General features: G+C 38.2%; 1 protein-coding gene across 1 annotated transcript in view; it reads right to left on the reverse strand.

Annotated features, from left to right (window-relative positions):
• Nucleotides 1-14,466, reverse strand: part of LOC150080109 (mitochondrial import receptor subunit TOM40 homolog 1-like) — a 112,129-nt gene that overhangs the window by 69,158 nt on the left and 28,505 nt on the right. Inside the window, exon 2 of the mRNA XM_090382123.1 lies at nucleotides 12,550-12,710. Coding sequence (XP_090238249.1) covers nucleotides 12,550-12,710 — 161 coding nt within the window. The remainder of the gene's footprint in view (nucleotides 1-12,549; nucleotides 12,711-14,466) is intronic.

A 14,466-nucleotide genomic window follows, 5' to 3' on the forward strand; every position in this document is an offset into this window, starting at 1 on the left:
GGGGATCAAAGGCTGACACAAGTAATTATAGACCTGTGAGTTTAACTTCTGTTCCCGGAAAATTAATGGAGGCACTGGTGAAAGAAGCACTGCAGGATCATCTAGACAAGACTTCAGTTATAGCTAGGACACAGCATGGTTTTGTTAAGGGGAAGTCTTGCCTGACCAATTTGATTGGATACTATGATGCAGTCACAAAAGAACTGGATGCAGGGAATAACTTTGATATTATATACTTGGATCTTAGAAAGGCTTTTGATACTGTTGCACATGGAAGACTGCTGCACAAATTGGAGCAGTGTGGCATTGGAGGCAAGTTGCTGCTATGGATAAAGGGGTGGTTGAGGGGGAGAAGACAGAGAGTGGTAATCAATGGACACTGCTCATCGTGGACTAATGTTATTAGTGGAGTCCCTCAGGGTTCAGTATTGGGGCCTTTATTGTTTTCTGTATTTATAAATGATATTGATGAGGTTATATCAGGCTTAATGTCCAAGTTTGCAGACGATACGAAGGTTGGCAGGGTTGTCAAGGACACTACTGACACTATGCTGCTGCAACAGGATTTGGAAAGGTTGAGCAGATGGGCTTCGAGGTGGCAAATGAAGTTTAACATTGACAAATGTAAAGTACTACATATGGGAAACAGCAACCCCAGAGCAACGTATCAACTCTGTGGTACTACACTGACAGTGGTAGAGAATGAAAGGGACCTGGGGGTGGTGGTGCAGGCAGATATGAAGTTCTCTGAGCAGTGCAGACGAGCTGCAAGAGTAGCTCATGGTGTATTGTCAATGATATATAGGAATTTTTCTAGCAGGGATAAGGAGGTGATTATTCCCTTGTATAAGGCAATGGTCAGGCCACACCTAGAGTACTGTATACAGGCCTGGAGGCCTCATTTCAGGAAGGATGTAGAGCTGCTGGAACGAGTACAGAGAAGGGCAACTAGATTGGTGAATGGGACAAAGGGGTTCTCTTACGAAGAAAGGCTTAAGTTTTGCAAATTACAGTGTCTGGAAACTAGGCACCAGCGGGGTGATCTGGTAGAGGTGTACAAAGCCTTGAATGGTTTGAGCATGCTCAATGCTGATGGGATTCTTCCTCTAGCTCAGAAAAATCACCTGAGAGGGCATAAATTCAAATTGAGGAAAGACAGATGTAGGATAGATGTGCGGAAATTTGCCTTTAGCCAGCGGGTGGTTGGTGGGTGGAACAGACCTCCATCCCTTGTCGTGGAAGTTGATAGCCTAAATAAATTTAAGACTCAGCTGGACAGGTATTTCGAACGAACGGAGGGGTAAAGTGGAAGTGGTTATTTTTATTTATTTATGTTACTTTTTTTTTTTTTTTTTTTTTTTGGCTGATGCTGCATAAGCTTGCTTTCTTGCATCAAATGCCTCTACTAATGCTAATGCTAATGCTAATATATAGGAATTTTTCCAGCAGGGATAAGGAGGTGATTATTCCTTTGTATAAGGCAATGGTCAGGCCACACCTAGAGTACTGTATACAGGTCTGGAGGCCTCATTTCAAGAAGGATGTAGAGCTGCTGGAACGAGTACAGAGAAGGGCAACAAGATTAGTGAATGGAACAAAGGGTTGCTCTTACGAAGAAAGGCTTAAGTTTTGCAAATTACATTGTCTGGAGACTAGGCACCAGCAAGGTGATCTGATAGAGGTGTATAAAGCCTTGAAGGTTTGAGCATGCTCAATGCTGATGGGATTCTTCCTCTCGCTCAGAATAATCACCTGGAGGGCATAAATTCAAATTGAGGAAAGACAGATGTAGGATAGATGTGCGGAAATTTGCCTTTAGCCAGCGAGTGGTTGGTTGGTGGAACAGACTTCCATCCCTTGTCGTGGAAGTTGATAGCCTAAATAAGTTTAAGGCTCAGCTGGACAGGTATTTTGAACAAACAGAGGGCTGAAGTGGTTTTTTTTTTTTTTTTTTTTGGCTGATGCTGCATAAGCTTGCTTTCTTGCATCAAATGCCTCTACTAATGCTAATGCTAATGTCCAAAAGTTTTTCAGTTGTGAAAGGGGCAGTTCATCTTATTCGTCCAGTCGTTGTTCTGTATTCAATGCAAATCCCGCTTTTGAAAAACAATTTTGAATAGTGTATTCAGTGACATCGTTTGTCCAAACTTTTGCCAGTTCAGAGATGTAATCTCTAAGGTTAATTGTAACCTCCAAGTTTCTATTTTCTGATAACGCATTGACAATCTTCATTATTATTCTCTTTCGATTATGAAATTTAAAATTTTTAATAATGCCTTGGTCCCTTGGCTGGAGTTTTGACATTATGTTTTGTGGTAAAAACAACTTCGCACTTTTAAGTTTGGCAGAAATATTGGCAGGATGTGCCGGACAGTTGTCAGTTACCAACACGATTTTCCTTTTTTCTTTTGTTGTATGCTTGTCTAGTTTTAATATCCATTCTTCAAAAATATCACTTGTCATCCATGCTTTTTTTTTATTAAAGGTGTAGTCAACTTCCAAAGATTTTGTGCCTCTAAAACATCTTGGGTTTTTTGATATTCCGACGACTAAAAGTTTTAATTTTTCACTTCCTGTCATATTTGCTCCAACTAGCACAGTGATTCTTTCTTTCCTTTGTTTTCTGCCAAAACATTTATCATCCTTAAAAGCAAGTGTTCTGTTCGGTAAACATTTAAAGAATAAACTCATTTCGTCAGCATTAGAAACATCCTTACGTTCATATTCTTCCAAAATCTTCTTTAAGGTATTGTTCCTTCAACTGTTGCAATCTTCTTCGCTTACATTAACACTTTCTCCACAAATAACCTTTTCCAAAATTCTGTGGCGCTTCTTTATCCAGCCACCCAGTGCTCGCATTAAATTCTGTATATCCAAGGGACTGTGCAAATTTCAGAGCTTGTTGCTTAATTATTAGGCCCAATATTGGGATATTCTTTTCACGTATCATTTGCACCCATTTTAGAACAGCTTTATCAACATCTTCGTATATACACAACTTAATTCGCTTCTTGTCTACTCCTCCTTCAATTGCATTTAAAATTGATTCTCGATTTTTTTAAAATCATAGATAAACTGCTTTCAGATATGCCATATTTCTCCGCAACATCTTTATTCTTAAAACCCTGGTCAATATCATAACAATCTTTGCTTTATCATTAATGCTTAAACACTTTCTCTTCAACATTGTTTTCGCAATTGTAAAAATTACTGGACTGCAGCTCTTGCCAATACATACACCGAAAACTTCGCTGCGCTGGCCATATAGCGAATAACATGTTAGTACAGGTACCGCCTACTCAATGACGTTCGCTTGCCAATTCATCAGTATCACTCACTTTGAAGAAATATACGACTTTGTGAATTTCTTTTATTCTGCTTTCATTCATATATACACGAAAGAAAATTTATGATTAACGTATGCTGTATGTTACTTTTCAGAGAAGAAAAAAAAAAAAAAAAAAAAACAAGAGCATATGACGAACGAAAAATAAAAAAAAAAAAAATCATGAAAACCATCTACTGGGGATCCAGTTAGATGAGAACGGACATATCATATAATGATTGACATGAAGGTCACGTGGTACAGTTGAGGTGAGAAGCGAATGTCACTCAGCAGGCTTTACTAAAAACTGACTATGGTAGCATTCTATATAGTGCCACCGCAGCATGCTAAAGGTTTACCGCAGTGAATTTCGCTTTCCCCCGAGCCAACATCAATTTACAAATCTACCCTATTTATTGTAAAGTTTACGACCACTTTTAAGAAAACCCATTTGGTTTAATAACTGTAACAAAAATGAAACAAAGACCCTCCTACAGGCGTCAACGGCCACAAGTGTTCACTAAAAGGATTATTATTTAACTCCAGATGCTAATGCGAAATTTAGGAGGGAAGGAAGCAGTATATTTGAGCGGCTGTTTAGCAGTAAATGCTTGAAAATCTTCAAAGATGCTTTTACTAATTTTTTTAAAAATTTGTTAGAGAGACTAACACTTCGTTATATGGGGTTAATTTTACATGTAATTTTGTTTCAAGAAGCAATGTTTTGCGAAAAAATTCGTAATATAGAGAAATTCGTTAAATAGAAGTTCATAATAGAGAAGTTCCACTGTATATGATATCAAAATTATTTTTTCCATCCAGTTCCTTTGTAACCACATCATAATATCCTATCAAAAAAAGGTGAAAGTGATTCTTGCACTGCTTCTATTGGAATGAGCAGCAGCCTGGTAAAGATGCAGGATATTTCAGAGACTGCTGGGAGTCATTGGGGGTACAAGTAAACACATGGGTTGTGTTAGGGTAGCTAAGAATAGGAACAGGTGCATGTATACTTGCATGTACACAAATGCTAGGAGTTTGGTAAATAAATTTGATGAATTTGAGGTATTGCTCAAAACATCAAAGGCAGATATTGTTTGGATATCAGAGACGTGGTGCCACACAGATATAAGGAATGCAGAACTGGAATTTGGGGAGTACAATGTGTACAGGAAGGATAGACAGAATAGGAAGGGAGGAGGGGTTATGCTATTATTTAAGAAACACAAATCCAAGGAAGTGAATCCAGCCGACATTGCTGGACAGTGTGGTATCGAGTCAGTTTGGTGTGACATAAGCACTGGGAGATCAAAATTGAGAGTAAGAGTGTGTTATAGGCCTAATGAATCTGATGAATATAAAGAGCAGTTGTGCAATGAAATAGAATGGGCCAGTAAATCAGAGTCTTATAATGGGGGATTTTAATTTCCCAGAGATTGATTGGAATTTGCGGGTTGGTCACTCACATGCTAGCAAGGCTTTTGTGGATTTATTGGATGATTGTTTTCTACATCAGCATGTTCGGGTAGCAACTAGAGGCTTTTTATTATTTGTTATTTGGTTTTTTTAGGAGCATTAGCAACTAAGGCCATATTGCTCTGGGAATATGTGGTGATCATTCCCTGACCTTTCCGCATCCTCTGTATTTGGTGGTGACGGGCTCGAACCCGGGTCTAATCAAGAAGTGTGTGCAACTAGATGGAGTAATACTCTTGATCTGATTATCAGTAGTGATTCTTCATGCATTAAGAATCTGCAGATAAAGGAACCACTAGATGGCAGTGATCACAGTGTGCTGAAGTGGGATTTACTCAAAGAGGTAACTACCATCAGGGGTAAAGGGAAAGGTTTTTGCTTTCGTAAAGGTGACTACGGTGGTCTGAGACAGTATTTAAATTCTATACAGTGGGACCAACTGATGATGTATTAGTAATGGCCGCATGGTGCAAGAAAGCCTATGGCTTATGCTGCACCAGCCAAATAAAACCAAAAAAAAAAATAACCAAATATAACAATGACAAAAAAATAAAAAATAAATAAATAATAATAATAATTAATAAAAGAAAAGGAAATTAAACCCATCATATGCTTCCCTCACCCGAAGGTACTATCCAGATGACCTTTGAATTTCCCCAAAACTGTCAGCCTCTACCACCCATGTAGGCAGCTTATTCCAGTAATTTATAACTTGCTGGCTAAAATAAAACTTCCTGCAGTCCATTCTAAACATTTCCCCCCGTAACTTGAATTTATATCCCCTAGTTCTAGCATCATTTATAATCTTAAAAATTTCGTCCTCATTCATTTTACTGATGCCTCTCAGAGCCTTAAACACCTCAATCAAATCTCCTCTAAGGTGTCTAGTTTCCAAACTCTGCAACCCACATATTCGAAGTCTTTCTTCATAAGGACGCCCTTTTGCCGATCTCACCCGTCTTTGCACCCTTTCAAGAAGCTCGATGTCTTTCTTTAGGTGCGGTCTCCATACTTGAACACAGTGTTCCAAGTGTGGTCTAACATAAGCCCTATATAATGGGATTATCACGTCCCTATCTCTACTTGCAAAAGTTTGATAGATCATCGATAGGACACCATGGGCCTTCCTTGCAACCTGTTTACAATGCTCAGAGAATTTCATATCTAACCGTATCTTAACACCCAAGTCCCTTTCCTGCAGTACTGGGTTTAGTTGAACTCCACCAAGTGAATAAGTTATTTTCGAATTACTGTTCCCCTTACACTTTGTTGGATTAAAGCATAGATGCCATTTTTCTGACCATTCCTGAAGTCTATCTGAAGAAACTCAGCTTGACAGTGATCATTAACTACTCTACCAATTTTAACATCATCATCTGCAAATTTATACATCACGGCCTCTATCCCTTCATCGATGCCGTTTATGAAAATTAAAAACAACAATGGTCCTAATACTGATCCTTGGGGAACTCCACTTCTTACATCAACCCAATCTGAGGAATAGCCATTTATCACAATCCTCTTGCCCTGAAGCCATCCTGCTATCCATCTAAGGATTTTCCCAGTGATTCCACCCTGTTCCAGCTTATAAAGCAACCGCTCATGTGGGACTGAGTCAAAAGCTTTCCTGAAATGTAAATAAACAATGTCGAAATTATTCCCCAAATCCAGCTCGTGAGTGATCCTTTCAAAATAGCGAACCAAATTTGTTAAACATGATTTTCCCTTTACAAAACCATGCTAAGTATCCTTGAGAATTTCAATTCTATCCAAATGATTCTGGATTCCACCCTTGATTATTGCTTCCATGATTTTCACTACCACTGAAGTCAGACTGACAGGTCGATAATTTCCCACTTCACTCTTAGAGCCACCCTTATGTATGGGAGATAAATTGGCACTATTCCAATCCAACGGAATCTCCCCAGAGTCTAGATGCTCTCATAATTAGCCTCAATGGTTCAATGCACTCACTTGCCACCTCCCTTCAGATTATAGGGTATATTCCATCAACTCCAGGAGCCTTACTGGCCTGTAGGCTCGAAAGTTTTTTCATTAAATAATCTTGCGAAATTTCAATATCATTAATTAAATATTTTTCAACTTCGCTCCCACAATTTCCCATTGCCACAAAAGGTTTTTCATTTGTAAATATCGATGCAAAATAACTGTTGAGTTGATCTGCAACGGCAGCTGGTGTATTTAATACTATACCCTTTCCCTTACGTAAAGGTCAGATCTGGTTTGTCCTGCTCTTCTTGGCATTTATATATGTGAAGAATTCCTTATCCCCCCTCTTTGCTAGTGATTTCTCATAAACTGCCTTTGCCTGTCGAACCTTTTCTGTGGCTCTATTACAGGTCATCTTGTAGCTGTTATAGGCTTCAGTACTTTTTATTGCTCTGTAACCTTTCCATGCCATCTTTTTCTGCTCAAGTAATGTGGGAACTTCACTATTCATCCAACTTGGAACCCTCCTCGTGGAGTATTTTTTTAATGGTAAATACGCATTCAAGGCATCTGTGATTAATGTTTTAAAAGCATACCAGTTCAATTGTATTCAATCTCTGTGTGATATCTACCCAGTTAATAGAGGCCATGTGGTACCTTAAGGAATCATAATTTCCTTTTCTGAAATTAAAACCCATTCCTTTGGCTTTTAATACTGCTACTTCTCTCTTCATCATCCATCGTAGAACTCCGTGATCACTTCCTGTTATTGGTTCCTCTACTGTCAGCCCTGCTATGTCATCTGATTCATGGGTGATGATGAGGTCTAGAATATTCTTTTCTCTAGTACTTTCCCTGACATGTTGATATAAATAACAGTCATCTAGTTGATTTTAAAATTTTGTTCCCCATGTCGAGTTTCCTTCCCATTTACTCCAATCAATTAGAAGCAAATTGAAATCACCCATAATAAGACATTGACGCTTACTTGCCCATTCCATTTGCATGTAGAGGCTTTCGTCATAATCTTCACAATCACCTGGTCTGTAGATTACTCCTACTCACATTATACCTTTATTTCCAACAACCTCATACAGATTCTATACTAGCATGTGAAACGTCTGAATCCAGGAAAGCTATCATCACACCCAGGCTGCTTCTGATAAGAAGCATTACCCCACCACCCCTTCTATCTAACTTATCCTTCCTAAATACATTATACAAGCCGTACTGAAACTCATCATCCCCAATTTCTGGGTGACACGTCTCCGTAAGCCCTATTATGTCCGCGTTACTTGTTTTAACCAGCAGTTCGAATTCAATTTGGGGTAACAGATAAGAACTCTTGACGTATGTGCAAGAGTTACTTTGACCAATATTATCAGATAAACACGTGTCAGTATTACACACATCCCCCCTAACTAGCACTTTCCCTGAACCTTTAAGGTATCCTCAATAATACTGGCAAAAACATTTGCGCCATCTTTGTTTAAGTGTATCCCGTCTCTACAAAACAAATTCCTTCTACCTACAAGTGTGGGCCATGCTGATAGAAATTTCCCCCCTAAAGCCTTGCAGAGTCGTTCAAGTCTGTGGTTAATCCACAAGGCTTTTAACATATAATCCCTCCTATCGTGTCTGGGCAGAATTGCAGACACAGACATTGTGGCCTAGCTCGCGGCATTTCCTCAGCATAATCCTGTATTTTTCCAACAAATCGTCAGATTGTGTACGTTTAATGTCATTAGTCCCCACATGAATAATAACATTCTCTTTACCCCCCCTTAAAATCTGACAATCCGTTGGTGACATCATTAATAGTTGCTCCCAGCAGACATACCCTGGTTTTACTCCACCTATCCTTATAACAAAAAATATTCCCCGTTTCCTGACAATGGAGTCTCCTAATAAAAGAAAGTCCTTTTGAACCAGAGTAGTTTGCACTTGGTATATTGCTGAAGTCTTGAGTCCCTGACGAGCTCCCAGATGCATTATTCTCGAGGGCAAGCACCCGTTTTTTCAGTGACTCAAATTGTTCCATCAGTGCACCAAATTTTAATTTAAGATCGGTGCACTCCTTACATCGATCACAAAGAAAAGAATCCCCAGGTGAGCTACGATTGGTCACCAGGTCAACCTTGGAAAACATTCCACAGGTTCCGCAACGGATTAAATCATGACTCACCCGTAAATCGCCATTGGCTATTTCCGTGTGAGTCACGATATCCTGTGACGTGTTTAAGGCAGATCTCGTAACTACCATTATAAAATTAGCTAAATATCCATGAAAATTAACTTTAAAAAAATTATAAAAATCAAACTGTTACAGGAAAACCTATAACAAAATAATCCAACAATATCTAAATAAATCAAATATTTAAAAGCAATCCACTTAACTGAGGAGCCCTGACGAAGTGTGTCCGCTCATCTCGAATGCCAACACTCGAAGTTACCAAACATCAAATTCAAAATGGGAAGCATTCAAAGAATTTATCTTGGAAGCTACTAGGCTTTACACACCAACTAAGAAATATTGTTCACCAACTAAGAAATATTGTTCACCAACTAAGAAATATCGTTCAAGGCCTAAATGGATGTCAGATGAACTAATGAGACATATGGCAGAGAAGAAAAATGCTCGAGATACATAAAAATTAATGGGTTACATGGAAGCCTATGATAGATATAAGATGGTCTGTAACCAAGTCACAAAAGAGATAAGGCAGGCAAAGGCAGATTATGAGAAATCCTTGGCAAAGGATGCAAACAAAAACAACAGAGTTCTTTACCTATGTAAATTCTAGAAGGAAAGGGATGAATCAGATTGGTACACTGGATATTGATGGTTCAACTGTTGATGATCCCGCTCAGGTGGCTAACAAACTAAATGAGTATTTTGCATCTAAATTTGCCCATGAGTAGTTATTCAGGGAGGAGAATGCCAGAGGCATATTGAACTCTTGCAGTAAGCTAGATAATCTTGTAATAACTGAGAGTAAAGTGGAGGAGAAATTGTTGAAGATAAACATAAGAAAGGCACCTGGGGTGGATGGAATCTATCCAGTTATATTAAAGGAGGTGGCAAAGGAAATAAGCAAACCCTTAACCATAATTATGAGAGCTTCTTTGGACTCAAGGGAGGTACCCATGGACTGGAGATGTGCAAATGTGACCCCAATCCACAAAGGAGGATCAAAGGGGGAGACAGGTAATTACAGACCTGTTAGTTTAACTTCTGTTCCAGGGAAATTAATGGAGGCACTGGTTAAAGAAGCATTGCAGGATCATCTAGACTTCAGTTATAGCTCAGACACAGCATGGGTTTATTAAGGGGAAGTCTTGCCTGACCAATTTGATTGGATACTATGATGTAGTCACAAAGGAACTGGATGCAGGGAATAACTTTGATATCCTATGGAATATGGTGTAAAAAAAAAAAAATCTCCATACAACAAATGAATCTTTTCTATAACCTGTGAAGATTGGAGTGTGGTGTGTAGTGACCTGCCATAGGTTTTCTTGGGACAGGAGGAAAAGAGGAGGATAAACCATGCCCTCTTGGCGGCACATTAACAAGTCTTTGAATTCCTGGGTCACCTCACTGGGGAGGAGATTGTTAAAGCATGGTTTCAGCAAGACAGCAGAAGTCACACATCACCATCTAAAGCCAAGACATTTCTTTTGTTTGGAGATTACACAATTTCAAAAGAAATATGACCACCATGCTTGACAAATCTGCCACTATTAGATTTCTTTCTTTGGTATACAGTGGATTCCGGTTATTTGGGCCACCGGTTAATCAGGGCAGCCGTTTATTTGGAGCAAATCTTTAAAAACAGAAACTAATCGAGAAAATAGCCAGGGTTTACTTCGCTTAATTGGGACAGCATGCCGTTTAATCGGGGCAGAAGACCGCAGCACTGGAGATTACCCTATGATTGTCTCCGACGGTACCACGTGCTTCGTTCAAAATTCTTGGGGTCACAACCATAAAACAATTAGCAGTCACTTGTTTATTGGGCTTTTCTGTTAGTGAAATCTATCATAAACGGACAGTAAAGTCGATCTTACTGAATTTGCGATAATACCGACAGCTGGAATTCTGTGGGTTATAATGGTGAAATGTGTTTACACTTCCATGAAATCTTCAATCATATAAAAAAATTAATTTTAAGATCTTCTCTTCATTTCTATTTTTAAAGCTTTGTAACTCGTTACTCCGTTCTCACTTGTGCGTATCGTGTTATTTGCAGTTAGCGTGTGCCATGTTCTTTGTTATTGATTGCTTATCTTTTTACTGTTTTAAATTTTAACCCCAACCCACAAATGTCAGTGAACAGAAATGTCAACTAGTTCGTATGTACATATTACAGTACGTATTAATTATTACGATTATCATAGCCTGTGGATAACATTCCTCCTATTTTCGCTAATTAGAATCGCTGTTTAATAGAATTAAAATTCAATTCACAAACGTGATCACAATGACCGGTGTTTACTGCACGTCGTATAGTGAATGGTAGTTTACAATGTTGAGTTTGTCGTAACGTGATTTGATTGTACAGTGAACCAATTTTAAAGGGGAAGGGGTACATTGTATTTTTAACTATTTACGTGAAACTTCAGATAATTGGGGTAGCTGCTTAATCAGGCCAAAATACACTAGTCCCGATGTGTCCCAAATAACTGGAATGGACTGTATTTGGATTATTTTGTGTACTATCTTTGACAATTCCCACAAAAATAATCCACATGCTCTATAAAGAACTGAATAGCAGGACAATCGACGTCATTCCTAGACCACTTTACACCATTTCTAGTCCATTTTTGAATGTTTTTCAAAATCAGTTAATTTTCAATATTTTTTATGACAAAATATGGTAACGGTAATGTCAGAGGCTCATTTACTTGAAGTTAATTACATTTTCGTGAATTCTCACTGAAAATAATTACCCTGTATAAAAATATTATTTTGAGATATTAATTCTTCCATTTTCCCAAAAGCCTATATTTTTCTTCAAGTGTCAACAAGTTTAATAGTGTAGCAGAAACAGGCAAACTATGGCTTGTAGGCATTCAGCCTACAAGCCATAGTTTGGCTGTTTCTACTATACTATTAAAAATGTGCAGCCACATTGATGGCTACACATTTTTAACACTGCAAATACCAAATTTTTTATGTAGGATGTGCAGCAATTCACATAACTTACATCTTCATCTCAAATCCATCCAAAAAGATGTCACCACTCCCAGGGTGGAAAACTGATGGTGTCAACATAGTCACTACTGCAAAAAGTTCTTGCCCTCTGTGTGGTCCTGAAGAAGGGTATACCCATGCACTGAAAACTTTCAAATTGCCATCCCTCCTCAAACCACTGAGAAAGAAAAGATGCATTTTGCTAGTACCATATAATATACTTTAGGGATAGATTTAATCAGGTAATATATAATGTGATGGTAAGTGTCATTAATTATCTTGTTAATGGTTAGTTTTTCAAAAGGAAATTGAAGCCATGATGCATCTTTTGTGGTTTCAAAGTGCAATCGAAAGGTATATCCGTCTATTCTGCGAGGTGAAAAATCAGTTTCCTCAACAAAGGAAATGCTAATTTTTCACACACCACCACCACAGACTAACTAACCCAGTAGGGCTACTGGATGAAAACTTAAAAAAACTCTAGCTACTGAGAGGGCCTGAAATCTATATGTTAAAGGTGAATACAGTTAAATTAAAACAAAATTACTGAACAAAAATTTTTCAAAGAAATATTTAGGGCATTCCTTTCTTTCTTTCTTACCTCAGTAGGACTGATCTGATTGGTACCAACATATGTAGATCCAAATCTGTACCCTGATGCTGTAACAGAACTCATATTCAGTGTATGACTAATTTGGAAATGATTGCTAAGGCCTTTGTTCACTATCAATTTAGCTCCCTCAAAATTCATAGGAAAAACATCTATAAAAAAAAAGTTGAAATCTTTACTTTTATAAAATTTTTTAAGCATATCACAATTTTTAGTTAGTTAGATATATGGTTACATAATCAGATATAAACCAAAATATAGGGAAAGATCCATCAATGTTCTAAGTTGAGTTTTCTTAATCATCAGGAAGGGCATTTAAACCAACATATATACAAGGGCTGTTCAATAAAGAATGGTCATAATTTTTCATGAACAACTGTACTGCTTTCTATTCCTAGCTGAGCTACAGAATTTAAAACCAAACCAAGCTGCATCATATCACAACTACACAGTTGACCCGTGCATATGGTGTGACCTTGGTGGTCAGTGAAATTTATGCCTATGTAACAATTAGGGTGACCAACTATCCAAAATTTCAGCTCTATAGAGGCGTCCCAAAAGAACCCTAGGTGGGATGCCATTTGTTCTGATTTAGCATTAGTTGAGGAATATAATGCAAGTAAGCAAGCTTATAACATCAGCCAAAAAAAAAAAACCATCCTTCCCATTTCACTCATCCAGTCACTCCAAATGTTTGTCTAGTTCAGCCTTAAATTTATTTAAGCTATCAACTTACACAACAGATGGAAGTCTGTTCCAGCAATCAACTACCCATTGGCTAAAAGGCAAACTTCTGCACATCTATCTTACAACTGTCTTTTCTCAATTTGAATCTATGTTCCCTCAGGTTTTTGGGTCTGAGCAAGCAGATGTATCCTATCAGCAATTGAGCCTGCTCAAACCATTCAAGGCCTTATACACTGCAATCAGATCACCTCGCAGGTGCCTAGTCTCCAGATGCTGCAACTTGCAGAACTTGAGCCTTTCTTCATAAGTGCATCCCTTGTTCCTCTCACCAATCTTGTTGCCCTTCTCTGTACTCATTCTAGCAACTCTACATCCTTCCTAAAATGAGGCCTCCAGACCTGTATACAGTACTCAAGGTGTGGCCTGACCATTGCCTTATACAAAGGGATAATCACCTCTGTCTCTGCTGGCAAAATTCCTATATATCACTGACAAAACTCCATGACCTGCTCTGGCAGACTGTCTGCACTGTTCAGAGAACTTCATATCTGACTGCACAATTATCCCCAGATCTTTTTCATTCTCCACCTACCTGAGTGCAGTACCACAGAGTTCATACATTTCTCTTGGGTTACTGCTACCCATATGCACCTTGACAAATACTTTGCATTTGTCAATGTTAAACGTCATTTGCCACTTCTCAGCCCATCTGCCTAACTTTTCTAAATCCTGTTGCAGTAGCATACTGTCTTTAGTGTCATTAACAACAATGTCAACATTTGTATCATCTGCAAACTTGGACATTAAGCCTGATATACCTTCATCGATATCATTAATAAATACACAAAGCAATAATGGGCCCAGCACCAAACCCTGGGGGACTCTGGTAATAACATTAGTCCACATAGAGTAGTGTCCATTTATTACCATTCTCTGCCATCTCCCACTCAACCATTCCTTGATCCATTGCAGTAACTTGCCCTTAATGCCATACCGCTCCAATTCCATGTGAAACAGTATCAAAAGCTTTCCTGAAATCGAAGTATATGATATCAAAATTATTTGATATTGTATTGGTAACTACTGTAATACAAGGGGGGGGGGGAGTTGAAAAGTTTTTAGACTGATCCATTTTTAAAAATATTTGACCAATTTAATTATCATATTTGTGATCAGCGATCTTTTTTAATATAAAACTATAAATTCAGAAAAAATAAATAA

This window comes from Mastigoproctus giganteus, chromosome 9, assembly GCF_048544385.1.
Source record: "Mastigoproctus giganteus isolate SK-2022 chromosome 9, ASM4854438v1, whole genome shotgun sequence".
In the NCBI taxonomy this organism is placed as follows: domain Eukaryota; kingdom Metazoa; phylum Arthropoda; class Arachnida; order Uropygi; family Thelyphonidae; genus Mastigoproctus; species Mastigoproctus giganteus.